The 27528-nt window shown below is 39.9% G+C and overlaps 2 protein-coding genes across 5 annotated transcripts in view; one reads left to right on the plus strand and one right to left on the minus strand.

The window, feature by feature from the left end:
- The window catches only part of CCDC25 (coiled-coil domain containing 25), a 64102-nt gene that overhangs the window by 16606 nt on the left and 19968 nt on the right, over positions 1–27528 (plus strand). For 3 of the 4 annotated variants that reach the window (XM_046657607.1, XM_046657609.1, XM_046657608.1), the window contains 4 exons: positions 3587–3662; positions 7709–7812; positions 8033–8235; positions 16164–16209. In XM_046657607.1, coding sequence (XP_046513563.1) covers positions 3587–3662; positions 7709–7812; positions 8033–8235; positions 16164–16209 — 429 coding nt within the window. Of the gene's footprint in view, positions 1–3586; positions 3663–7708; positions 7813–8032; positions 8236–16163; positions 16210–19874; positions 21391–27528 lie in introns of those variants that run through there. The other variant, XM_046657610.1, reaches the window with a different exon arrangement.
- Positions 2625–27528, minus strand: part of SCARA3 (scavenger receptor class A member 3) — a 122823-nt gene continuing 97919 nt past the window's right edge. The window contains exons 6-7 of the transcript XR_006888058.1: positions 3169–3281; positions 2625–3064 (exon numbers count right to left, since the gene is read on the minus strand). The gene's annotated coding sequence lies outside the window, so the exon portion shown is untranslated. The remainder of the gene's footprint in view (positions 3065–3168; positions 3282–27528) is intronic.

Consider the following 27528-nt stretch of genomic DNA (forward strand, 5'->3'; position numbering starts at 1 on the left):
CACCCTTTGGTGATATTATGTCATACTCTTATAAGACAGTTAGATTCTTTTATCTTGGTCTGCATTCCATCCTGGCATCCCCTGGTTGATTGTATCACTTTTTTTTTTTTTTAAGATTTTATTTTTGCTTTTTCTCCCAAATACCCCCGGTACATACTTGTGTATTTTTAGTTGTGGGTCCATCTAGTTGTGGCATGTGCGATGCCACCTCAGCGTGGCCCGATGAACGGTGCCATGTCGGTACCCAGGATTCGAACCAGTGAAACCCTGGGCTGCTGAAGCAGAGAGCGCAAACCCAACCACTCGGCCACGTGGTCGGCCCCCTGTATCACTTTTTAAAGTGATAGTTTATATACTTTTATGTTGCTGTATTATTTTTGTATTTATTATTTTGGCTGGCTGCTTTGAGTTGATAATATGCCACAATTAATATGAAACCTTTCTTGTCAGAATTTAGATTGCTTACAGTTTTTGTCATTATGAATCTCCAACAAGAAATATGTTTTTATGAAGTACTTTCTCTTTTTCTTTTGAATTGTTCTTAGAGTAATTCTCAGAAATGGGATTACTGGATCAGAAAATATAAACAGTTTGGTATCTCCTTTTGTGCCAGATTGCCCTCTGAAAGTATTGTGCTAGTTTAAAATGCTATCTGATATATATAGATTTTCCAAACACTGGGATTTTATAACTTAAAAAAAACCGTAACAGCCTTTTGACATTTCAGTAAATACGAGATGCTACTTCACTATAGTTATAATGTTTACATCTTAATTTACTAACAAGGTTAAACATCATGCTTCATCTTTACTTATACTATTTATGCTTTTGAAAACTATTGTAAAGGAAAGGAGGAAGATTGTGAACTCTGCTGGAACAAAATTCTGAATTCTCCTAGGCAACTGTTGCCATTTTGGAACTATTTTAGGTTTAGAAAAAATGGAGTATGGTGTTACCAAATTTCCTTTTGGTTCAGATTAAACTTTTTACTTTGGATTCTGCTGTGTCAGAAAATGGAAATAGTGGTGGTAGTCCCAAGTTCCCATTACCACCAGTTACTACTTATTCGAATAGAAGTTTAATTTCATTTTCTTCTGGAAGCATATAGTGTGCTCAATAAAAAAAATCAACCAACTTTTACCTGGTTGACCTCCTGCAGTAAACAGCACAGCCCTCTGTACTTAGTAGGTATCAAGTAAGTGCTGGAGATGCTGTAAGACTAAGTGGTTTAGAGCCCAGACTCTGGACACAGACTGCTGGGTTTGCATCCTGGCTCTACTGCTTACTAGCTGTGTGACTTGAGCAAGTGACTTAACTGTGCCCAGTCCCTCATCTGTGAAAGGGAGCTGATACTACCTATCTTATAGGGTCATTGTGAGGATTAACTGAGCTAGCGTAACAGAAGCACTTAGAGTAATGCCTGGCACATGCTATGCACTATATGTGTTAATCCCTTTTTGTTGAATTCAGTTGAATTCAACCCAGACTTTAGAGATCATAGATATTCAGCAGTTTTTTCCTAGGCTTTTTTGATTTTTGAAAACCCATTGAAAAATCTCACTTATCTAGAGTTTTCTTATCTCATTAACATAGATGACACAAAGCCTGCAGTCAAAATCTGACCTTTCCAAGAGTACCTTAGACTTTCCACTCAGAGTCTGTTGACTCTGACCTCATGCATAATGCTAAGCCGAAAGGGTTTTTTTTTGGTCTGCTCATATTGTATGAGAAGTAGCAAAACAGTAAGAGGAGATTACTTCAGGGATAGTGACAGCCACAGCTAAGAAGGGCTACTGGGACACAGCCTGCCGTCAAGGACCAGGAAACTGTGTTTCCACAAGAACTCCATAAGTGCCATATTCTGGGACCAGCCATTAGAGCATAGCTTTAGCCCTGGGTTCATCTCCCAGTTCTGTCACTTACTAGATATGGGGGACCTCGGTCCAGCTATTTAACCTCACGAGGCTTCCTTTTCTTTGTTGGTAAAGTGAGGATAGTACTCTTCCATTTCATATGGGTGTTTACATACTACCTGGTACATGGTGGGTACTCAAAAAGTGACAGCTGTTGTTTTGTTTTATAATTAGTTCTTTTGATTTATTTAGTATAGGGTCACTCAGCTTCTGTGTATTTTAGAAGCCCCTGAAGGCATCTCTATTACTATATTATAGCCTACTGTAATGGCTGATATTCATAATGATGACACTGTGTTATCAAGATGTTAAATTCGGAAACCCCTATATAAATGGTCAGGGAATTGCATGGGATGAGATACATTGTGAAAGTAGTGACAAACATAAAGCACTTATTTTTTGGTCAAAATTTGTGTGAGAGACTCCCATTTAAAACATTTAAAATAAAAAATTTAGAAACATTATAGAATAAACTTAGCTTATCTCAAATGTTTAGGTAGGTAGAACATTTTATTCCCAGACAGAAGTGCTTCTCTAATTCCATACCTAGTAGGAGCCAGTGCTGAGTTGATTTCCACTCGCCCCTGCCTCTGAAATATTTTTGTTCTTTTGGAATTGATACTGAGCAGTGTGCTCCCTCTGCCTGCCGAGGTCTGAGCCAATTAATCACAACGAGTTATAGATGAAGAAAGGAGTTTTAATTAGATTAGACTAGCCAGCAAATCAGAAGATGGGTGACTAATGTCTCAAAAACCCATCTTCAAGGATTGCAGAATCTTGAGGCAGTTGTATAGGGAAAACGGGCAGTAAGGAGGAGGTTTTCTTCAGGCGTGACAGACTCCAGGGTCTTTTATTGTTCCATTCTTCTGTCTGCTGTGATGGATACCTTGTAGGTGTGTTTCCCATCTGTGGTCAGCCTGTTCCTGGAGAGAAACTCTTAGAACAAAGTTTTAAATTATCAAGCTGTCGGGGAGTACGTACGTAAGTGCGAGGGCATAAATTAGGAGAGCATGTGAATTTTTTAGAGTACGTGCAGAGCAGCGAGTAGTCACACAGAGAAGGGGCTGGGGCCATTTAGCGTAACAAGGTGGCCTCACTTTTGCTTACTTACATATGGCTTTGCTTATTCAGCTTTGACTTTGATACGGTATCTGTAGAGAAAATGATTCAATATTATTTCTTTCTTATGATGGATGGTTATATCTAGCACACCAAGAGCTTGCCTCCTGATTAAGCCTAAGGATAGATGACCTACCAGATGTTTGAGACCTAAAGCTGTAAGATGTCTCTTTGAGAGGAAGGTCGTGGCGACCTCAGCTAAGAAGACTTCCAGTTGTCAAAAATAGGCCCCATTTCCCCACAGGGTTTCTAGAAGAATGAGGAGAAACAGGGAAAAATTACTCAGACATAATTACAGTTAATATTTTGGTGGTTTTCCTTCATACCGTTGTTGGTTTTTTTAACTTATTAAGTATCACTGTTTTCCATATTACCTCCTTTTCTTAGTTTAAGTAAACATTCCCATAATGGACTTCATTTTTCAGTTTTGAAATACAATTGAAGAGGCCCTGCTTTTAATAAAATTGTGCTTAGTAAGGTAGCAAAGCCCTATTAGTGCTCCGGTATCAATCAGTACAAGGTAGTGGACCATTTGATTTATTTTTTTGTTTCAGGGGGAGACGATAGAAGACATTCCAAAGGAAGTACTGATGGACTGTGCCCATCTTGTGAAGGCCAATAGCATTCAAGGTCAGTTTTTCTAGAGGTGTTCTCCGAATTAGCACTGATTTCTCTGTGTCTGAAATGGATTACATTTTACAGAACATGTTAATTGACTTTGGCTTGAGTCAAAGGGATAATGTGTAATATGCCTTTCACCTGTTTTGTTCTTTAAGATGGCAGTTGTGCTACCTGTAAAAGAACTAAAAACTAATCTCTCCACCACTCTAATGTTCATGACCCTGTATCATCTCTTTTTACCCGATTTTCCTTACCTTGAATAGAAGGTTGTCTAGACCTGCCTACCCTGAAGCTTATTTGTAGAAAGAGTGTTTTGGAAATTAGATATGTTAATAGCTAAGCAAGCGATGTGTCTCATGGCTGTTTTTTCAGTGTTGTTCAATATCTTTATTTCCATCATTTGTCATTAGATTTTAGAACTGAAGTCTCTAAATCACTCTTTCCTACAAGTCGTAAAGGTATCAAGTCAGTTGATCTTGTTTTCTCCCTGAGAATCTTATTTAATTGGCCTGGGATGATCCGTGAGTATCAGTATTTTTATGTTGCTCTCCGGCTGATTCTAATGCACAGAGCGGGTTGAGAAAATCAGCCTAAGTGTTTTAGGTAGAGCCTGTCCTACTGGGCTTGGTGCTTGTTTATTTCTGCTGTGCAAGTATAATCTATCAATAGTCAATATAGGTAAAGAAAGACAAATATTGAGGTGAAGGTGGGAGTTAAAAAGGGGAGTCAGGAGGTGGTGTTCTGTTAAGAATGATAAAGCTAGTAGATTGGATTTTTAAATGTAGGATATAGACCTAGATAGGGGAGAGGTAAGTTTGGTTCGATATGAAGTTGAAGGATGATCCAGAGGGTTGGAGAGAAACATGATTTGGGTAGAAGATAAGCATGCGGCAGACACGTGGCCGAAAGCAGGTACCAGAGGTTGGTGATTCTAGGACAAGAGCTGGGCAGTGTACCCCATTCCCCGTCACTTAGACTGCGTTTCATGAATCTGACTTGGGCAGCTGTAATGAGTCAGCTACCTTGCCAAAGAAAGTGGAGGTCTTGTCTTCACAGAGCCACTGGTTTTCAATTCCATAAATCATTGAATTGTGGTTAGTTTTAGTCCATTCCATGTTTATGAGTAGAACAGAGTTTCTAAGATTTCTAGTTAAGATCTTCAGTTATTGAAATAAAATAATAAAAATTAAAACAATCATTATCCTCTTTACTTGTGTGTTGCAAGCTCTTTCATAAGTTCTTGTCCACTTTCCATGCGCCTTGCCAGCAGATGTGACTTTATTAAAAGAGCTTTGAACTCTTTTAGTCTTGGCCCAGCCTCTTTCTTCTTAATCTCTTTGTAGTTTACTAGTTCTAGAGAAAACAGAAAAGAGGAGGGAAGAGTCATGACACTGAATTACTTTTCCCTCCTCTTCAGCCTTCCACAGGGATAGCCCACTTAGCAGAATAAGGAGGTAAACCCAAGAGTCTCTCTCTTTAGAGTTGGGAGTCGATAGCAGAGAATGCTGAGTGATGACGATTATGTTTGCTGTGAGATTTGCGTCACTGTGGAGTTAAAATATTCTCCTACCTGCTTGACCACTGTCAGTGCTCAGAACCAAGGGAGTTGTGGTTAAACGTGTTTATCTTCATAGAACCTGGTCAGCCTGTTCTGTCTTCATTTTATAGTCTCTTGCCAGATAAAACTTTCTAAAAGCTTGGGCACTTTCTGTGGTACGCCCCACCTTGTCTATACAGTAAGTCCAAGTTTGTTAAGCTGGCATTTAAGCATCTCTGATCTGGCTACAGACTTCTCTCTTTTCATATTTCACACTCCATATTTCGCACATCTGCAAAGCAGATATTTGCTGTTTTCCTACATTGTGCCTTTGCTTATCTTCTCTCTGCTCTCAATTTTGCCCTCCTCCTCAGTCATTACGTGTCCAGATCCAAGCTAAGGTTCAAGGTCCACATAGCAGTTGTAGTAGTAGTAGTAATAGCTGACACTAAATGTTAATTACATGCCTGCACTGTGCTAAAATATTTAGATTATTTCATTTATCAACCCTACTGAGTTAGATATTATTTTCATTTTGGAGATGAGGAAGCTGAGCTTAAAGAGAATTAGGGAACTTGCCCAAAGTCTCAGAGGTCTGAAGTGTGATAGAGGCTGCATTTGAAGTCAGACAGTTTGATTCTGAAGTCTTCTGTCTTAACCACTTAAGCTGTGTTAACCTCTCCCTTAGAGCCTTTCCCTTCTCCAGCTTTGAGTGACCCCTGCCCTCTCTGAACTGTCTTAGCACTTTCCCTGTACCTTTCTAATATCATTTTACAAGTTCTACTTTTAATTGAAGTTATTTATGTACTTATCTGCCCTCCTTTAGTCCTGGAAGGCAAAATCCATTGTCTGATCCATGTTTGTATCTCCACAGTATATGGAGATTTTTTAAAACTTAGTTTTGAAAAAAATTTCAAGGGGCTGGCCCGGCAGCCAAGTGGTTAAGTTTGCACCCTCCACTTCGACAGCCCATGGTTTCGCCGGTTCACATCCTGGGTGCAGACCTAGCACTGCTCATCAAGCCATGCTGAGCTGGCTTCCCACGTAGCAGAACTGGAAGGACCTATACCTAGAATATACAGCTGTGTACTGTGGGGCTTTGGGGAGAAGAAAAAGAAAAAAATTTTCAAACCTACAAAAAACTTGCAAGAAAATACTGCTCTCATATGTCCTTCACTTAGATTCAACAATTTTTCCATATTTATTTGCTTTCTCTCTTTAACATACTCATGATAATTTTATTAGCTGAACCATTTGGAAGAAAATCCTAGACATCACGACCCTTCAGCATGTCCTAAGAAAAAGGACATTGTCTTAAGTAACTGCATTACATTGATCAAATTCAGGAAATTTAACGTGGATAGAATACTATTATTTGGTATACACTTCATATATAAGTTTGGCCAATTGTTCCACTACTGTTCCCTTATAACATATTTTTCTGATACAGGATCATGTGTTATATTTACTTGTCATATCTCTGTAGTCTCCTTTAATCTGGAGATACTTCTTTGTATTTGAAGACATTGATACTTTTAGAATGGAGACCAGTTGTAGAACATCCCACAATTTGGGTTGGTGTGATGCTTCCTCTTGAGTAAGACCACGTTATGTGTTTTCAGGCCGGAATACTACATAAGTGAAGTCTTGCGCATTACAGTCCAGAGGCACATGGTGCCATTTTGCCCCATTTTTGGCGGTTAATTTTGATCACTTAGGTAAGGTGGTGTTCACCAGACTTCTCCAATGTACGTGGTGATTTAATGAACCTCGAAGTATATTGCTGTCTAATTTGGAAGGGCCTTAAAGAGTGTTGGATCAATGATGAAACTGTGGTTCTTAGAGCTTCCTGGGAGACTGTGAGGGGTAGAGGGAAAATGAGGGGATAGGAGGAGGAAAGCACCGGGTATCTGGAACCCCATTCATCCAGAGCATCTCTACTTTGATTACTTTGATCTATCTTCTTTGGTAAAAGAGGTTCCACTTGCTAAAAGAAACAAAAAACAAAAATGCTGCTAAACTAGTCCAATTTCCTCATAAGATTCCGAAAGCCATGGGAATGTTTCCACAGTGACACGGCTGGTTTGTGGTAGTGCCAGGATAGAGTGCAGGTCTCCTGAATCCCAGGCCAGTGCTTTTTGCTCTGTCTTGCTTCTTAACCTTTTTTGGATCAAGGACTCCTTCGAGAATCTGAAGAAACCTGTTTGGTCCTTTTCTTTTTAAAAAGCACATGTAGTAAATTTTGCATTCAGTCTTAGAGAGTCTCAGAAGTCCCTGAAGCTAATCTGTGGACCCCTGCTTTCCATCGTAATGCTTTTGCTTGAGTTACGTTTGTCAGCTTTACCATTTGCCTTTTGTGGGTGGTTTTTTAAAAACGTATTTTGTGGTCTGAAACACTTGATGGCTTGTTCGTTCTAAGCCTTTTCCTTTGTTGGATTATGGTAATTTGCCAGTGGGTAAGGGTACGCCTTGCTCAGTGTCATCCTGCCTGCATGTTGAAGACAGTCTCTCTTGGCAGGCTGCAAGATGAACAACGTTAATGTGGTATATACACCGTGGTCTAACCTGAAGAAAACAGCTGACATGGATGTGGGACAGATAGGCTTTCACAGGCAAAAGGATGTAAGTGTTCTGCACCGCTGGAGGCGGCGGAGTCCTGGCGCTGAGTGGAGTATCCGACTTTTCTGTCTAACACCTTTGTTGTTGAGGGCTCAGCATGACGTATGTTTTCTAAAGGGAATTAAGCTGGGTTGCTAAGTCCCTGGAAAGCCTCTGCCCTCTTCTGGGGGAAAAAAAATGTATAATAAAGTTCAATATTTTTTTTCCCCTATCTCCCTCAAAGGTGAAAATTGTGACAGTGGAGAAGAAAGTGAATGAGATCCTGAACCGATTAGAAAAGACCAAAATGGAGCGGTTCCCAGACCTAGCGGCAGAGAAAGAATGCAGAGACCGTGAAGAGAGGAATGAGAAAAAAGCCCAAATTCAGGAAATGAAAAGGAGAGAAAAGGAAGAGATGAAGAAGAAGAGGGAAATGGATGAACTTAGGTATGTGGGAGCTATGGTTTTGGTATTGACCTCGAAGATTCTTCACTGATTTTAATCAGGGATTAATCCGTAAGAATGATTTACTGCGGCCGGTCCCGTGGCTGAATGGTTAAGTTCATGCACTCCACTTCGCTGGGGTTTCTCTGGTTCAGATCCTGGGCACGGACATGGCCATGCTGAGGCAGCGTCCCACATGCCACAGCTAGAAGGACCCACAACTAAAATATACAACTATGTACTGTGGGGGATGGGGAGAGAAAAAGCAGAAAGAAAAAAAAAAAGATTGACAGCAGTTGTTAGCTCAGGTGCCAATCTTTGGGGAAAAAAGAATGATTTACTGGTGGAAGGAAGGACATATAACAAGCTCAGGGCTTTAAACAACTTAGAAAAAGGCATTTATACTAATGTGTTGGTCAAATGGATTGCCATTTTATAGGGGCAGGGTATGAAAGTATATGAAATAAATAGCTAATTTTATTCTTAGATAAACCATCGTAGGTGATCTTTAGAGTTTGGTTTGTAAACATCTTCAGGGGGGAAAAAAGCTATAAACTGTTTAACATTCACTAGCTGTAGTATTTGAATGAAATTGTCTTAGCTCTAAAGGCCAGTGCTAGTAACTCTTAAAAGCTGTTTTTCAAACCTCTTTTCTACATTTTGAAAGTTTAAAGTAATGTAGTGAGACCTGTTCCAAAACACTGCATTTTTAAACAGTAAAGAGTAGTTAAAATACAATTTGGATCCTGAAATTCTAGTGTATAAGTTCATGAGAATACTGACTATATTAGTTTTCTATTGTTACTGTAACGAGTTACCACAAATTTAGTGGCTTAAAACAACATAGATTTATTATCTTACAGTTCTGTACGTTAGAAGTCTGACGTGGTTCTCCCTGGGCTAAAATCAAGGTGTTGGTAGGGCTCTGTGTTTTCCTGGAGCTCTAAGGGAGAAGCAGTTTCCTTTGCAGCTCCTAAAGGCCACTCACATTCCTTGGCTTGTGACACCTTCCTCCATCTTCAAAGCCAGGAGTACAGCATCCCTCTGACCCTTCTTCCATAGTCACAGCCTTCTCTGCTTTTTAAGACCAGTGTGATGGCATGGACCCACCCACCTGGAGATAATCCATGCTAATCTCCCCATCTAAGAGCCTTAACTTAATTACATCTGCAAAGTCACTTTTGCTGTGTGAGGTAACATATTCGCAGATTCTGGAGATTAGCTTGTGGACATTTTGGGTAGGATCATTATTCTGCCTACCAAGTTGAATCTGTAACGGATGCATAGTACTATCCCTTATGAGGCCTCTAGTTTTTCCTTGTGAAAGAAGAAGTTAATCCTGTGACTTCTACTCACAGAAGTTCTAGATTTTTTCTACAGGTACCCATTATTTGTGATAAGTATATCAAAAAGAAAAAAAAGCTATTGATGTGTCATTGCCTTTGGGAATGGTATAGTATCAAAACAAGCTGTCTGGTCCTATCCTGACCCGTTTTTCTGGGAATACCCTGGTGTACTAGAGAGATTGCTGGGTCGGAATGTTGGTGTTGTGATCCAGTACTGATACTGTTCCTGCTGGGAATGCTACTAAAACAGAATGAGTAGCTTCATTGAAAATATAATACACGAATGGAGAACTCCAGAAAGCATTATCCTGAGCTATAATTTGCAAACAAGAGACAGACTAACGCATAGATTTAAACATTTGATTTGACCTAGAATTGTGAGTTTGCTTTGTGTTACAAGTGAAAGAAAAACGTTTGACTCCATCATTGTGGTAAAATGTGTAGAATTTTGAGTGATGCAAGATTTAGAGTTGTTTATTCTTTTTTGTTTTTAGTGTGGAGTGGGGAAAAAATTGGAAACATGCCTTTTTGTACTCTGTACAAATCTAACAATTTTGTATAGAAACATAATGTTAGATGTTATGAATATAATGTATTATAATTTATATAATTTTATAATTTATACTGTATTTAATTTACTTATAAAATTTAGTGAGAAAGAATAGCTGACATTTTTGGACATTTGTCATCTGCCAAGCACTGTACTGTGATTTACTGCATTAACTCATTTAATCCTAACAATAGCCATATGAGGCTGATATTTTTCTTCTCTGCATTTTGTAGAAGAAGAAACTGAGATTGAGAAGTTGATAAGTAACTTGCCCAAAGTCGCGCAGCTAGTCTCAGTCTGATTCTCAAGCCCACACACAGTGTTACCCCACTCTCTGCCCTCTCTTCCGTTTATTCAGTGCTAAAGTAGTATTTATTTCATATAAACCAAGCAAGTAATATATAGATGTCATAATTTACCTTAAAATCCAGTACACTTTTGTTTCAAATTAAGCTGTATATTCCTAAAATTTAGGGGATTTTGTATGTTTGGTTTTACTAGTTTAAAAAGTTCCAAGCATTTAAACAAAAGAAACTATCCACTGAAACACAGTTTTCTTAGCTTCTGGACTTTCTTCATAGTGTCAACTATATATAAAATATTCTTGTAAACTGAGGAGGAAAAAATTCTCATTGTTATTGAAGAAAATTTTTGCTTCCAAAGTTTATCTAATCAGTCGGTTTTCTAAGCAGTCACTAGTCACTTGACTTTTTTCCATTTGTTTTTCGGACGAATTTTTATCATATATCACTCTGGTACATGTACATAGAAAGGAAAATGTAAGTGGAATAAATTAAAAATTACTTTTCTAGCCCATGTTTTTCTAACAATTATATCCCTACTGCTTTATTTTTAATAAATTATTGTTGGCCTCAGAAAACTAAAAACAATTGAGATGTTTATTTCTGTGAAACATATGCCACCAAAACGCCTTTCTTTCCCATGCCGCGGAAGGTGGAAGAATGTGAAGCAGGGCTGTAGTGTGAGGAACCCGTGCGATGACTTGTCAGGCGTTTGCTCAGCGTATCCAGAACTGCTGTTTGCATGCTGTCTTCTGCAGCTTTTGTGAAATTGCAACAAGAAGTTTTAAGCTTCTGACCTGTTTCATAATCTGTTTTTGTTTGTAGTGCTAGCATCACTTTAATTTCTCTCTTTGACTCTTCACCCTAAAAGATCGAATGCTGTGCCCATGAAATCTTCTCATTCTAAAATCTTTCACTTGGCTTACTGACAGTGAAAATACCGTTAAGTTTCACCAAGAGTTGATTCTTTTATTTGGACCATCTGGTAAGGAATGTCCACTTTAGTTGCTGTGATTGCTTAAAAAATTGACTTTTGAATCTTCAGGGGATTCTACAGGTAAACCAAAAAGGTAAATTCTTATCCTGACAGTATCCCCAGTGTTTCCGAATGATTTCAGTGAAGAAATACTTAACCAGCCCCATATCCTGAAGAGCTACTTTCCAACTTCTTTCGAATTCTAAAACCATTGTTGAGACTCTAGACTCATTTCTGTGCTCAGCTTTTTGAACAAGAATGGCAATAAGCTTTTCATTTGTAATTTCTACTAGGAGCAAAAAATGCATGGAATTGCTATTGTGTAGACCAGGTTCTTTGAGCTCTAGTTGGGCATATCCATCAGCCCTGTGCTCAGAAGTGAACAGAGCAGAGCCCACAACAACAAAGGCACTGACTTCCTTCTCTGATGAAAGAGCAGTAGGCCCTGGAGATGGAACTCCGTCTTGTTCTTGCTAATGAATGCTTTAGTCCTTCTCCGCAGTCTGCAGAACTATAATGCGATATAATATGAACAGGTCTACATAAAGATCATCCTTTTAGGTAGTTTTTAGAAATATTTGAGTAGCTGAGAGGGTACCAAAATGTGAAGGTTAGATAGTAGCAGTATATTAACACCTTCATTTTGTTCATTTAAACAATAATGAAAATTTTCCCTCCCTTTGACTTCACATATTCTCACTTATCTACCTTGCTTGTTAGCTCTTTAGACAGTTTTTGTAGCTCGCACTTGTCCCGTCAGCTTGGGATCTAATGGGGTTCTAGGTTAGAGAATCTTTGTGTAAGGAGGAAGCCTTACATGTTGATTCCTTTCCATACTTGATATGCTGTAAGCCATACATAGAGTAAGAAAAAATAGGGAAGAGACTCAGCATAGGTTTTAAAAGTAGTTGGAGTCTTAGAAGTGACTTGCCTGGAAAGTTAGAGATACAGAACAGCTTCTACTCAGTCTCTGTTGGGTTTTAGAGAGCGAGCATTTGGAGAAGTCCTTTGGGCAAGTACCTGTGAGTTTCCCAGTAGACACTATCACTTGTTGACATCCACTAGGGAAGAGTACCTGTGGCTCCCTTCAGTGTGTCCTAGCAATGTTGTTTTATCTCAGTAGTTGAATTCATGATGACATCCAAATGAAAAGCTCTGTTTTAACCTTGTCTTCACTTACTTGGCTTTTGTGGTATCGTAACATGCGTTAACATCAAAATCAGGCTCATCATGTGGATCTTGAAACAGGAAGAAATAAGCAATAGTCAGGGAAAAGTAGTTAATAGAGGATGAGTGAGTAACAGATCAGAAAAGACAAAGGGTAGGGACTACAGCTACCTGAGGGAGGGCTATTTAAAAGTTGGGAGTCTGGGAGATGAATTGGAACCCAAGGCTCGGGTGAGTGAGGTCAGAGAAATACAAGATCCAGGTAAAAATGGCAAGTCATAGGTAAAGGTAGCATCACTTTGAACATTGATGTGAACTTGGATTTGGGGACAAAGATTACTTGAGCAGGGAGGTTAATCTGTGAGAGGTTATAGTTGATAAGTGGCAAAGCAGAAATTCAAACTCATGTCTAATTCTGAAGTCCATACTTCTGCTATACCAGGCTGCCTGTAAGGCAGGAATGAACAGTTGGCAAGGCCAGAGTCAAGGTCATACATAAGCAAATACTATTCATTTTAATGATAACCTCCTTCAAAGGTACACTTATGTGCATCCTTGTGTCCCCTTATATATGTGGCCTAGTGCTTTGCATATGCAGTGAGTGATTAGTCAATGTATTATGGATGAATAAGTAACTGAGATTAGCTTCCCTGATACAGTCATCCTTGAGCTAAGATCAAAACCATGTTTGCTGGTTTAAAAGAAGTGGAAAGAGTGCTGTAAGCAGAGAGAACTGTGTGTGCAAAGACCCTGTATGGGAGGGAGCAAGGCAAAACACAGGACTGAAAGTAGGCCCAAATGTCTGGGGCAGAGCTGAGGGAGCGCATGGATCAAGCTGCTAGTCCTTGCAGGGCCTCATAGGCTGTGTTTGTCTTCATCCTAAGAGTTTTGTGAGGTCATCAAAGAGTCTTAAGCAAGGGGTAGTATGATAAGGTTTATGTTTTGGGAAGGGAACCAGGTGGGCATGGCCAGGCCAGGTAGGAAGCTATTGCAGTTGTCTCTGACAGACGGTGCTAACTTGGACTATGGGGGTGACGTCGAGGTGGAGAGAAATGGACCAATGAGAAGTAATTTCATAGATCAAATTACAGGATTTGAAGATAGATTGGATTGAGGGGAGGGGCAGGGAAAAAGAATGACTCCTAGGATTCTGGTTTGTGAAATGGAATGGGTAGCGATGCGATTCTTTGAGCTAGGGAATGCTGGTAAAGAACCAAACTGTTTTTGGTAGAGGAAAGATCACGAGCTGAATATGGACATATGGATCTGAAAATACCTTTGAGGCATCCCCAAAAATGTCAGATACGCTTAATGGGATTAAGGCAAATAGGATCAATGGGATGGAGCTCAGGAAACGTGGCCCAAAGAAGGGTCAGTGTGTGTGTTGCCTTCAGATAAGTGGGAATTCAGACCCAGTGGTTTTTGAACCTGAGTTGTAGATGCCCATAAGTGGGCATCTGAATATGTCTTAATCTTCACAGGTGGTTTCAAAATGCAGCCAGAATTGAGGTTCTCTGCTCTAACCACTTTATCAACATGTCTTTCTGCTCGTGCAGCTTATTGATCTTATCTGTTTATTTCTTATAGATACCACTTAATCTTACAAGCTTCAACTGATGTCTCTGTAAATGTCTCCCAGTGTGTTGTGTGTGACTGGGACAATTCTCCTTCCCTCTAGTCCTCAGTTTTCAGTGTCTACAGTTCATATTTACTTGGATGACCCACCACTATTTCAAATGCAACATGTCCCAGACCAAGCACATCGTCTGTGCAACATTTTCCCATTTCTCTCAGTTGTAGCATTATTTACTTCAGGTCACCCAGGATAGAAACCTTGATGTCATCCTCTCAGACTCCTCTCCCCAGATTCCTCTCAGACTTATCCCTTCTCGCCAGCACAGCTGGTAACGTGGATTCATGCCCTCAGGTTGGGATATGGCAGTAGACTGGAGCGTGATGGCAAGAGTGTGAATTCAGAGGCAGACGTAGGTTCAAGCCTGACTTCTTCTCTTGTTAGCTGTGAGACCGTGGACAGCTTCCTTCGCTTCCCGGACTCTGCCTCCTGTGGATACAGTGGGCACAGTACTATCCCTTGCCTTATAAGATGGTTGTGGGGATTAGCAGTAATTTGTGAAGCACACAACACAGGTCCTAGCAAATAAAGGATACTTGGTACATGGTAAATACTATTATTATTAACTCATCTTGCCTTGATTTTTCTTCTTCCTCTCTTCTGTCTGCTACAGAGTACTCTTTTTAAAACAGTGGTATTATATGCTCTCATTTTCCTTTGTCTCTACGTGTATTTTTTTTTATTGTGGTCATAATAGTTTATAACATTGTGAAATTTCAGTTGTACACTATTATTTGTCAGACATCATTATAAATGTGCCGCTTTGCCCCTTTTGCCCACTCTCCCCCACTTCCCCTGGTAACCACTAAACTGTTCTCTTTGTCCATAAGCTTGTTTATCTTACACAAATGAGAGAAATCATACAGTGTTTGTCTTTGTCTGTCTGGCTGATTTCAGTTAACATAACACCCACAAGGTCCATCCATGTGGTTGCAGATGGGATGATTTTGTCTTCTTTTATGGCTGAGTAGTATTCCATTGTATATATATACCACATCTTCATTATCCAATCATCAGTCCATGGGCACTTGAGTTGCTTCCATGTCGTGGCTGTTGTGAATAATGCTGCACTGAACATAGGGGTGCATAAGTCACTTTGTATTGTTGATTTCAAGTTCTTTGATTTCTATGTGTATTTTTAATAGAATTTTTGTGTAGCTATTGCTGAATAGGTCTTATTTCCCCTCCTGGTAAGCTCTTTAGGGGCTAGACTTTGTCTTATTTATCATTTTCTACTTTCTTCCCATCCCATCCTCCACCCAGACTTAGCCCAGAGTCTTATACATTGTGGATATTTAATAAATACTTGTCAAATCTCATATATCTCATCTCCATCTCATATTGTGGCTTCTTGCCAATCACATTGTGTTAACTCACACAATTAGGGCTACATAATTGGGCCCCACGCATCTAACCTGATTTCCCACTGCTTTGCTTTCGAAAGACTGGACTTGAGTTGGTTTGACTGAGTTGGTTTGAAATGTCACTATAAATGCCATCTCTTTGCCTTTGCTCATGCCATTCTCTGGATCTTCCCCCCTCGCTCCTCCTAACTTGTTAGGCTCAGTTTGGGTTCCACCTGCTCTGAGAAGAGTGCCCCAGCCCTGCCCACACTGGTGTGTTTCCTCTTGAATTCCTGTAGCACCTACAGTCTAGGCAGTAGCAGCATCGTCTGCTCTGGGATAAAGATGAATTTCCTCATCTGAATAATGCACCTACCTCACAGTTATTGTGGAGGTGACATGAGTATGAGCAAGCGCTTTGTAAACTATAAAGTACTGTGTACATCTCACTTACTGTTCATAGATATTTATCCTTTTTATGCTGCCACCTCCAACAGGAGGGCAGGAATTATATTTTCTTCAGGAGACCCTCAGCAGTGCTGGATAGATGGTAAATGCTGATGAAATACTTGCCAACTGGATAACCTTATTTTACATGTGTTTGCTTCTTCTAGGAGCTATTCATCGCTAATGAAAGTTGAGAATATGTCTTCAAATCAGGTATGTTCAATTTATTTGCTCTAATGTTGTGCCTTGAAATAATTCACTAAGAGTTTTTGATAATTGAGTTGCTGGCCAATGTTGATTCGCGTGTTGTAGGTGGCTTGCCGTGATTTGGCTGCTATGTGTGCTGAGGTGGATGCTGTTAGGCATTGCCTCTCCTGCGCTGTGGACTTCCTCATGTGTGTGTTTTTAAGTAGGTTACCTCGTGGAGAGAGATTGTTGTCCCTCGTCCATTGTGAAGTGCAGATCTGTTGGTACTTACAGGACTTTCCCGTTCCTCACTTCCCTCTTTTCTAGTTGCAGGAATGTAAAATGTTCTATATTAATGTAACTGTGGATTCTGTATTATCATTGAGTGAGAAAAAATTATCACCTGCAATTAAAAAATAAAACTAAAGTGCAATCCTGAGGTCTCTTTTGTAGTCTAAGTGACAACATTGGTTGTTTCCATGTTCCTCAGTGGTGATTCATCTTATAGTACTGAAAGGATCTTCTTAACATCAGCACCTAATTATTTTATTGGAACTATGTCAGGGACTTATTGTCTGTGAGTACTATCTTTCACAAAATTTATTTTGAAGTGTCTGGAGACAGTACAATTGACTATTATTAAACAGTTAAACAGTCTGCAGATAATTGAAACTGGGTGGATATATTTGCTATATTGCATGTTTTATAGTATGATTTACAAATACATGCTTTAGATCTCTGGTGTCCAGTGCACTAGGCATTGATTGTAGGTGGCCATTCAAATTTAAATTAATTAAATTAAAAAATTCAGTTCCTGGGACATACTAGCCACATGTGGCTAGTGGCTACCATATTAGTCAGTGCAGAAATAGAGCATTTCCATCATCACGGAAAATACTATTCAATATCACTGGTTTAGAAGGAAATAATTAAAGAATTTAAGGTCCCTTAAAGGTCGTCTAGTTAAACCCCACATTTAGTACATGAATTGGAATTGTTAGTAGGATTTTACACCTTGTTCATATCTATATATCCTTCTAAAAATGAATAAGAACAATATTCTTATTCCTGTCTCTGTGAAGAACTAAATTTATGAGGCTCCTTTGTGAGTCAGAGATATATCTTTATAATTTACTCCTGGAAAATTCCAGAACAGCATCATGTAATTAAATAGAGCCATGAATTTGAACTTGAGACTTACACTATCATTTACTGATTGGATAAGCCTAATAAGGTTCTTTAACCTCTCTGAGGGAGTATGCATTATTAGTAAAAGGGAGACATATTACTTCATGGGGCTGTTCTGAAATTTAAACAAGGTCATGTATGTGAAAGTTCTTTCTTGATTGAGTCACTTTATGAATATAAATGGTCATTATTGTTTCTTATTCATACAGTTCTTAGTTGCTGTTGTCCCACAAAGTATCAGTATTAAAAGATGAGATGTATTTAATCCCTTCTGGAAATTGTTCTTAGATTTCTTGAAACTCTGTAAACAGTTTAACGGTTAAACAGAAGTGTTTAACATCTAACATCTAACATCTTTGTTGTGGTTGTTGTTGCTTATTGAAGTTTTCTGTTATTTAGAGGCTACTTGCCAGCAGCAATCTGGCATCTATATTATGTTATGACTTAGGCATTTTCATTCCCATCATTGTGGATTTTTAAAGTTTGGATGTTCCGGAATTAAGAAATAAGGACACACACACATACACACATATATGTGAATATACGTAAATACAAACACCATTTAATTAGCGACAGATGTTACAAGTTCCAGGGTTAGGAAATCAGATTTGTAGACCAAAGGATTACTAATCCTTCTGCTTTTCCTCTCCCTCTGGTGCTTGCTACCCCTGTTCCTGAGCTCCAGGTTTGAATCAGGTTCAAGTTTCCAAGGAAGCTGCCCTGGGTGTTTTTATTCTCTCTCTTGTGGTGGAAGGACTCTTACAGCTTTTCCCCATCCTTCAAAGGAATAGCTTTAATTCTTCTTGTTAAGGGGATGCAAACCTTTTATGATCTAACAGTGGATTTTCAGTTAAAGGCTGGTGTTTATGTAAGATAGGACTTGATTTTTAATGTAGCTTAAACAAGTTCTTCAGGAAAAATATTAGTCTTCTGTTCTGAAGTTGGTTTAATTTTGAGTTTTTGCTCTTCTATTTAGAATAATTCTCTTCAATCTAGAATTTCTTTCTAATGTTTCTAAATTTGGTTTCAGGCATTATACACAATTACTTTTAACGTTTTATTTGTTTATCACTTTGTAAGTGGATGACAGGAAACCTATTTTGCTATATTGAAAAACGTTGACTCTTCATAAAGGAAATCAAAATATAAAAATTGTGCAAATAAAGTCTTGGATCTCAGATATATATTTAAAAGTTACTGTAATCCCAAAATACAGATCCCCAGACACATGGGAACTCTTTGCACATCTAACTCACAGCCTTTATAAGGAGTAATGCATTTTATTGTCACCAACTGAAATTATCTTAGTGAGTTTTCATCCTCGGTGTCTGGGATCTTAAGCTGACCTTCAGAGATACATGGTGACTCTTTCATCATCTCCAGTGCGATTCTTTCATTTTAGTACTCTAAGGAGGTCACAGTTCTGGTGCTTGCACAGAATACAAACATTGGTTTGCTCTTTGTACAATTATCTAAGGCATTTTTACTGTGGCCTCAGTTTGTGGGGCTAATTGAAGAAAAGCACAGAGACGACCACTGACTGAAACTGGAGATAAAACCAGACTTCACAGATAGGGGTTTTCTACCTGTATCTCATATTTCCCCTCCCATCTTTAATAATAGCTATTAAGAAGGAGAAAAATGTATATACCTCTAAGCCCAAGTCGTTTCTCAAACCACTCAGGTATCAAGCAATGGGAAGGAAATAGAAGCTGAAACAAGTGACATGTTCAAGTTGTTACATTTTCAAGCAGATGTGCCGGAATTTACACTATTAGTGAATGTTGGCATTCAGAGCAGTTTTCTTAGAGTGTGCAGTAGCTCAAAAAGGAGTCTGGGGCTCTACTTTGCTACTTGGTCTTCAGGACTTGTTTATAAGCCACACAATAAAATCAGTCCCTTTATACTATTTACCATCATGTAAGTTTTTTATCAAGAACTTGGCAAGGCAGCTAACTTAGTAATTAGCCTACGGCTTCCTAATGACTTTTCCTAGTTAGGAAAAAAAAACTCAAAGCCATCTTGTGAAGTCACAAATATATGACAACCTTGAGGCTCAAAATAATAGAATTTAGGCCGAAAATATTTTTATGTATTGGTAGCATTGTTGGCATTAAGGATATTGAGGCAGTATATTTGTTTGGTTTTATATTATGGTATATTTGTTGCAGGAGTAATCGCATTTTATTGTAGTCACACTGGTTACATCCTATACTAGATCAGCTGGGCCTTACTTCATAATTTGAAAATCACTGGTCGTTTGTAGCTGTGTACTCCAGGCCAAGTCATGACACCTTGGAGATTATAGCTGCTAGTCCAGCTGTTCTAAACAACTAACAATTTAAGATAGAGAAGTGATGAGCGAATTTAATTTTTACTTTTTACTTTCTGAACTCTACAATTAGACATAAGGAGGCTTGTTACTTAAGACTAATTGTAAATTTTTAAAATTGAGTTAATTATTTTGACGGCTTTTATGGTTTCACTTTTTTTGTTTCCTACAGGACGGCAATGATTCAGATGAATTCATGTGAATGGAGAAAAGGACCTTTTTAAAGATATAAATTTAGGGACAGTTGCAGATATTTTGATTTCATCCATGTTCTGAGTTATAAAAAACAACCAACCAAAATTCTACCTTCACAAAAATATTACCAACTTTGGAGTTTTAAAGAAAATTGTTCCCCTTTTTGCTGACAGAAAAGGATCAGATACATATAATATAGTTGGACTTGAAGACAGCATATAACTGAGGAAAGTGAAAATATTTTTGCCGGAACATGTCCTTGTACCTCATGAAACTTGCCTGCCCTCGTTCGTGGGATAGACTTTAGAACAATCCACCTCTGAAAAGTATTTCTGTTGCTGTGGTCTGTCCCTGAAAACAAATGTCTTGAAAAGCTTTTCATATTCTTAAAATAGCCTCACTTTTGTTAAGAAGAATGTATTGGTGAGCAATATTTGCGAATGTTCCCCTCATCCCCAATTTCCTGATGAGAAAAAAAGCATATGTTTTGAAGATATAGTGATATTTTCAGAAGATTGCTGGCTTCAGTATTCACGTTCCATTGTGTTGTCTGAGTCTGTTAGCAGAACTGTCCTCAGCTCTCAGCTTGTCCTAGCTTCTTCATCCTGAGTGAGTGAGGGCCTCCACCTAGGCACCATCATACTTAAAGGAATAGTCGGTGTTAGTCAAGTGTGGGCCTTGGGGCAGTTTTTGCTTGAGCACCAAGTAACCCAAGCTGCATATAGTACAACTTCCAGGCTCTGGAGTCATTTCTCAGCACTGAGGGGAGAAATAGGAAGGGATGTTCTGTGAATCATTTTGAAGATGTAGTTACCCAATTTTTGTCTTGGAATACGGCATAAAGCAAAAGTTCATGTTGCAATTATGATTTTAGAAGAATTAAGCATTTCACTAGCCAGCCAAGTAATTTGTTTATCTTGAAATAATATTTATTTTGAGTTGTGACCCCAGAGTTCCGATTTCTCAATTGTAGACTCAGTAACTTACTATGTAACAGTGCTACTCATTCAAACCACCTGCTCTCCAGTGTGATTCTGAATAGAAGATATATTTTTATTGCAGCATGTAAGGCAACCCCTGTAGAAAGAGACAAAACAGAAAAATGAAAGGGAGAGAGAACAAAGCGTGCAGGTCAGGAGGCATACAAATTCACATTTTAACCACACCCAGAGCCATACACGCAGCATTCTTACTCTTAAGTCTATTCCAACCCAACAAAAATTATCTCTTCTTCGAGGATTCTATCTGTAATAGCACTTTGGGACTGTGGGTAAAACCAAAAGACTTCAGTCTTTCTATTTATCCCAACTTGGTGTATGGGGTTGAACTGGAAAATTCCCTGAGGCAGAACTCGGCCAAATTTTGAGATGGAGTATAGGAGATGACTCCAGAAATTAGTAATTTTGCGTGTGTGTATTCCGATGATATTCAGCCTGGAGTTTTGTGATTTAAAAATATAATAAAGAGTCATTTTTTATTTGGAAGGACATTGATATATGAATTCTTGGGACTTGCTTGTTATCCCCATCCCCAAGCTGGCTTTGAGGGTGATCTGGTCATAGAAAACCTCGTCTATCATAGGCTCAATCTGGCAGGCTCTACAGGAGTCTCACCTTCCTTCAGTGATACGTGCATCTCTCCCCGAGATGCCCACTCGGTCAAGGTGAGTGACCTTTTCCAGACACACTCTGGATTGAGTATAAGTTAGTACTGTGCTTCAGTATGGCCCTCTTCCCTGGTAACCGTAGACACTTTAACATTCTGCTGCAAACATCTAAAATGGGGAGGTTTTGCCTCTAGTATCACCTGTGTCACCTCAACTTTCTACTGCTTCTGAAGGACTCTTCTGTACCCCACATTACAACATGTATGGATAGAGCTTTTGAAGAATACATCTGTTTTTGCTGTAGTGTGAGAGTTCCTGGGGTCCAATTTTAAAGATTTCATAGCTCAGTTTACGCTGGTTTACAATGTCAAGACCTCTCTTCTGAGTTCTCTGAGGTGAATTCCTACCCAGCTCTTAAAGCTTTTCAGCTGCTCTGTGCTGGTTTTCCCCTGCCTCTGCCTGTGTGTGGGGTACTTTTTTTCCTCCGCTCCTGTGGTCCTAGAGAAAGCAAGGACCTTTTCTTTTGAGGACATTGTTTTTCAGCTGCTCTGTGCTGGTTTTCCCCTGCCTCTGCCTACGTGTTGGGTAGTTTTTTTTCTCCGCTCCTGTGGTCCCAGAGAAAGCAAGGACCTTTTCTTTTGAGGACATTGTTTCAGTGCCAACAGATCAAACTGTTGGCACTAAAGTTGTCTCATTTCTTGCTATTGGCATGTTTCCCAAACTTCCTATAGGAAAATTCCAAATTGTTGTTATTTTTATGAGCTATGCCCTTGATCAAATTGGTTCATCCTGAGGATTTCTCTTTCCAGCTCTGCCTCCAGTTTCCCTATTCTGTTTGATCTGCATGCAGGTGAGGTTCGTATTATCATTTAATTTACTTCACAAACTCTGCTTTGTTATATTCCTGTAGCTTTAGAATTCATTTCTTATCCACCTTTGTTGATCGAGGGTCATGAACTCTGGGCGAGGGAGGTTTGTCACAGTGTTTGTGCTGGAACAAATGTTGGGAAGTTTACCAAAGTATGGAAAGTTTTGATGTTAGCAGAATAGGCGGTAAGCTTTAGTTGAACCTCTTCAATATCTTTTGTTTGTTTTGTTGTATTGTTTTTAACTCTTTCTTGAAGCACAGATTTTGGTGAGCCTTTTAACTGTTCAGTGCCAATGGTTTCCCTCACTCAGGAAGGAAGGAAGGTGTGAGCCACACATACAGCAAGATTAGAGAGGGAGAGTTCAGCTCTAGCCTCCAGTTTAAGACCAAAGCTCTTCCTCCCACCTTTGCACCTGTCTGAGAGGGGAAACTCTTATTTTCCAGGCTGGAACAGGTTATGGGAAAAACTGAGCAGGATGGAGAAGTGGAACACTTTTCTAGTTTTTCCTGAGCTGTGATCCTGAAGCCTGCTTTTTGTCTGTTGAAGTACGGCATTGTGAATAACAAATCCTATGCTCAAAATGATCATAGTAGAGTAAGTAGGTCACCTTTTGATTTTACAGTAGGCTGTAAAACAATCAAACTGTATCAGAAGTGTAAAATCAGAAATTTAAATTCCAAGCCAACTGTCAGTCTCGACCCATCTAACTCCAGCGAGTCTGTGGCAGCTCAGAATGAGGACAGCACTGCTGGTGCCCGAGCAGGCTCACAGTCAGGTTTCACTTTGGGGGAGCTCTTCTCTGCCAGGCACACAAAGGCCCAACACGGGGCAAGAAACTTTCATGCGTATTATATCATTTCACAAATGAGGTGATGCCGACTGCATATTCATCATGTCCTGGATGAATGATAGGTAAAATGTAATAAAAACTTATAGTTTGAGTAGAACCAAGTGTGTGGGATTTCACTTTTCTCCTCAAAGACTCGGTCTCACTGGTCTTGGTACTCTCTCTGAGTACTTATTTTAGGCAAGTAAGAAGGAGGTTCTTGGCTACCTGAGATGATGCCCTTCTAACTGTCAGTTTTGCTCCTTAGCAGGAGTGGAAGAGCAAATTAGAGTAAAGGGAAGATTGCCCGAGACTTGCAGGAAGGGAACTGCAGAACCTGGAGCTCAAGGGCCATGATCTTGAAACAATAGCATTTGAAGTTTGCAACTTGGTTCCCCACCTCCCAACATTCCTGGGGGTCTGCCTGAGATTTTGACCCGGATGAAGCTGCAAATGTGAAGACATGGTGCAGTGGTATCATTGATGAATGTAGTGGCTCTGGGCCAGCGTTCTGTTTATAGAGCCACCCCTTCTGTGGTAGCACTTATTCTAATATTACTCAGTTTGTTTGTGGAGAGGAATTGAGGTAGAGGGAGCCACAGAAACATTCGAGTGTCTCTTGCAGCTGTAAAAGCATATTTGATTTCTTAAATGTTTATTAGAGGACATTTGGGTTGTATTTCTCACTAGTCAGGGCAATACCTTCATCCTTTTGGCTTTAACTGCCTTAGCTACTAGAATTCTGGGGTTTAAGTTTTTGAGCAAATTAACCTATATGGGGAATGTAGGTTGAGACCAGAATTTTCATACTGAAAAATGTAGAGATCCATATATATACTTGGACTCAGGAGTACACTGAAAATACAGATACCTATCTGATACTATATGTTAACCATATGTATCATTTGAACATACATACGTCTGTTTTTCTGTCTCACATTGATTGTTTCATTTTGTCTTCCTGATTTCATGGTTGTATTGATTGTCGGAGGAACTCCGAGCTTTCCACCTCAGTGGTTGTGGTTATAGTTCTGCACCGTAGCCAGATGAAATAAGAAACAGGTCCCTGCTTTTGGCATGCGCCAATGGGCACCGCCTTGTCATTTTCTCCCTTTGTTGACTGCCAAGGAGTGAAGGCCAGGGGAAATGAATGCCCACCCCAGAAATCCCATGCAACTTTGGCTAGTTCCCAGACCTGGTGAGTGGGTGTCAGTATTTAAGCTGAAAAAAAAGAAGGAATTCTCTAAAGTCAGTATTGGTTTTCATTCCCACATCAACCCCATCCTGTAACCAACCGCTGCAGTAAAATATAAGACTAATGGCCTGACATTTCACATCCTGCTTCCATGAGGCCTTAGCTGCCTGCGCTCTTGTGGTGTTTTGGTTTCTGCCTCAGCAGTTTACCTTGCAAAGAGAAGGCTAACATTTGCTTATGATTTCTGGGATATGCTTATGGGAACAGGATCTTTTCAGATTTTAAAGGCTGGTCTCTTGGTCTTGAACCCTTTTAGCTCTTCAGTCAAGTCTAAGGTCAAAAGGTCAAAATTAAAAACTGAAAAAGGTAAAGAGAAAAATGTTATTAGAGGCAGTGCCCTTTTATCCAGCTCAGCTTTATCTGTCAGAATTATCTTCAATTGTGAAGCCCGTAGCTTCATTAAATTGCTTCTCTTCAAAACTCTGGAATTTTTATTTTATGGTTAATCACTCAGCGTGAATGAGGCTTACGTCGTGCTTTAAAACTAGAACTGCTCTGAGTCTTTGGAAAGGGATGGAAGATCTCAAATAGACAAAGCGTGAATTTGGTCACATGGAAAGTTTTACTGGTGCCTATGGTTAGAAAATATTTCCTTTTTCAACAGAAGAGAGAAGACCATCCATGTTCCTGCCTCCAGCCCCCAAAGTGAAGCCCATCCCTGCTTGGTTCCTCTTCTGCCATGGTGGAAAGCCTTATGCTGCCATGTTAAAAAGCAGTTACCAGTTGGGGCTTTTGTGACGAGTAAAACCTTGGTGAACAAAACAATGCCTTGATTACCTAGACTTTTTTTCTTTCTCTCTATCAAGACACCTGCTCATGTATCAGGGATTAGAGAGGGCCCAGGAAACACACAAACCTTCCCTCACTTGAGCGTTCCAACTCTTCCCTGCAAGTGGCTTAGCTCCATTGGAGCAGTGCCCCTCCCCCACTCTCCTGGGTTCCAAGTTGGGGAGAATGTTTAAAATGTCTTCATTTATAAAAATAGGTACACATGATTCAGAATTCAAAAGAGATAGAAGGGCATAGGCACAGATTTTCAGAGCAGTGGAACTATTCTGTATGATACGTAATGGTGGATACATGTCATTATGCATTTGTCCAAACCCATAGAGTGTGCAACGCTAAGAGTGAACCCTAATGTAAACTGAACTCTGCAGAGATGACGTGTCAGGGTAGGTTCACCAGCTGTGACTAATGTACCACTCTGTTGGGGGAGGCTGTGTGTATGTGCGGGGGTAGGGAGTAAATGGGAAATCTCTGTACCTTCTGCTCAGTTTTGCTACAAACCTAAAACTGCTTTAAAAAATAAAGTCTACTTAAAAGAAAAAAAAGGGTATAGGGTGATATGTGTTCCCAGTTCCCCTTGTGAAATGAGTTGACAACAGTGACTCCATTTTGTACCCTGGACTCCATCTTGTTAAAAAAACATGAAATTGTGCTGACCTTGCTCACTTGCCAAAACAGTTATTTGCTGAGAAAGAACTTTCTGAAGGACTGTGCAAAAATTTACTTTTTCCGGTAGCAACAAAGTGTCCTTGAGTAAGCCAATGAACTGTGACATAAATTTACCCTCCAATCATAAATCTTGGTAAACAACTGAGGTAATTGTTTTGGGCCCTCCTTTTTGCTAATAAAAACTCCTGACTTTTCCTCCTCAGGGGGATGCTTTTCTGGCTGCTGCTGCAACCTGTGTTCCCTGAATTGCATTTCCAAGACCCCAAATAGATGCTCTCCTTTTGTTCTGAAGTTGCCTCTTTTTTCTAAGTTGACACCCTTCTTGGAGGCAACCAGTATTACCAGTTTTTTTGTTAAAGGCAGAAGTTCTCGATCTGGACTCAAATGGGGTCCAGGATTCTACCTGTTTCTTGGCCTGGATGTAGCAGGGGCTCAGCTAAAGAGGGGAGGCAAGGGGCTTCCCTGTGCCTTTGCCTCCGTGGGGCATTTAATCCAAGAGAAAATACCCAACCTCTTCCCAGACATCACGCCTGGCAGCTGGGGCTTAGGGGAAGGTCAAGAGTTCAGAGACCTAGAGGAACCACGGATTAGGAGTGCCTTGCTGTCCCCGCCCACAAAACCACCTCTGTTTAGACACGATTTACAGGACGGGTTGTCTCTTGGTAAGCGCCTGTGTTCCAATTAAAACCTGAGCTCAGTGGAGAATGAACCAAAAAAGGAAGAAAGCCACTTACTTTCTTTCATCTCAGTTTGTGCTTGTGGGTGGGGAAGGGGGCAGGTGGGAACAGGACTGGCCTTGGGCAACTTGAGATGTCACCCCAACTCCCCTTTGATTCTCTCTCCCACCCCCAGCCTGCTACTTTAGTCACCCAGGGTCCTAATGCCTCTTCTTATGGCAGCAGAAAGGATGGGAGAAAAGATAGAGTGTGGTGAGGTATGCACAGAATAATGAAGGGAAGGGGGCCGTGCACTGTTTCCACTCCTGGATTTCCACCCCTTTAGGAGTGTGGATTTTAAGATTTAGCTGCTAATTTTCTGTGTGACTTAAGACAAGTCACTTGTCCACTATAGGCCCCTTTTTGCCCACTGGAAAAAGAGACTAGGACTAGAGCAAGGATTATAACTCTAGTGCTGTAGGGTCAGGCAGGTAATGGAAATGAGGCCCACAGAGGCAAAGTGGGCTGTGTGAGCTCAGCTCTGCTAAAGAGGGCAGCGCTTCTCGCCTCCCTGAAGAATTGCCATGAGGAAATAAAGTTTCATAAGAAAAGCCAATGAATAATTGACTCATTGAAGGGGCTGAACTTGATAGGACAGGAAAAAAGAAATGGCTTTTTTTCTTGCAGTCACTCTTCAACACCCTTTCTCTTCCCCATCTTTTGACGACATCTTGGATGAATAGGTCAGATTCTGTGATTTTCTGATCACTTTCCAAGGGAAAAGGAACAGTTCCATTTTAAAATTATGCCTTCCTTTTTGATATTAAAAGTCCCTGTCTTGTTTTAATCACAAATATAATTCAGAACTTCAGCACAGCACACCCTCTAGTTCGAGTCTGACTCTTCACTCTGCCTCTTCCACCTCTCCCTGATCCTCCTCTTTTCCACTGCAGCCGCCTCCTTT

The sequence above is a fragment of the Equus quagga genome, chromosome 3 (assembly GCF_021613505.1).
Source record: "Equus quagga isolate Etosha38 chromosome 3, UCLA_HA_Equagga_1.0, whole genome shotgun sequence".
NCBI lineage: Eukaryota > Metazoa > Chordata > Mammalia > Perissodactyla > Equidae > Equus > Equus quagga.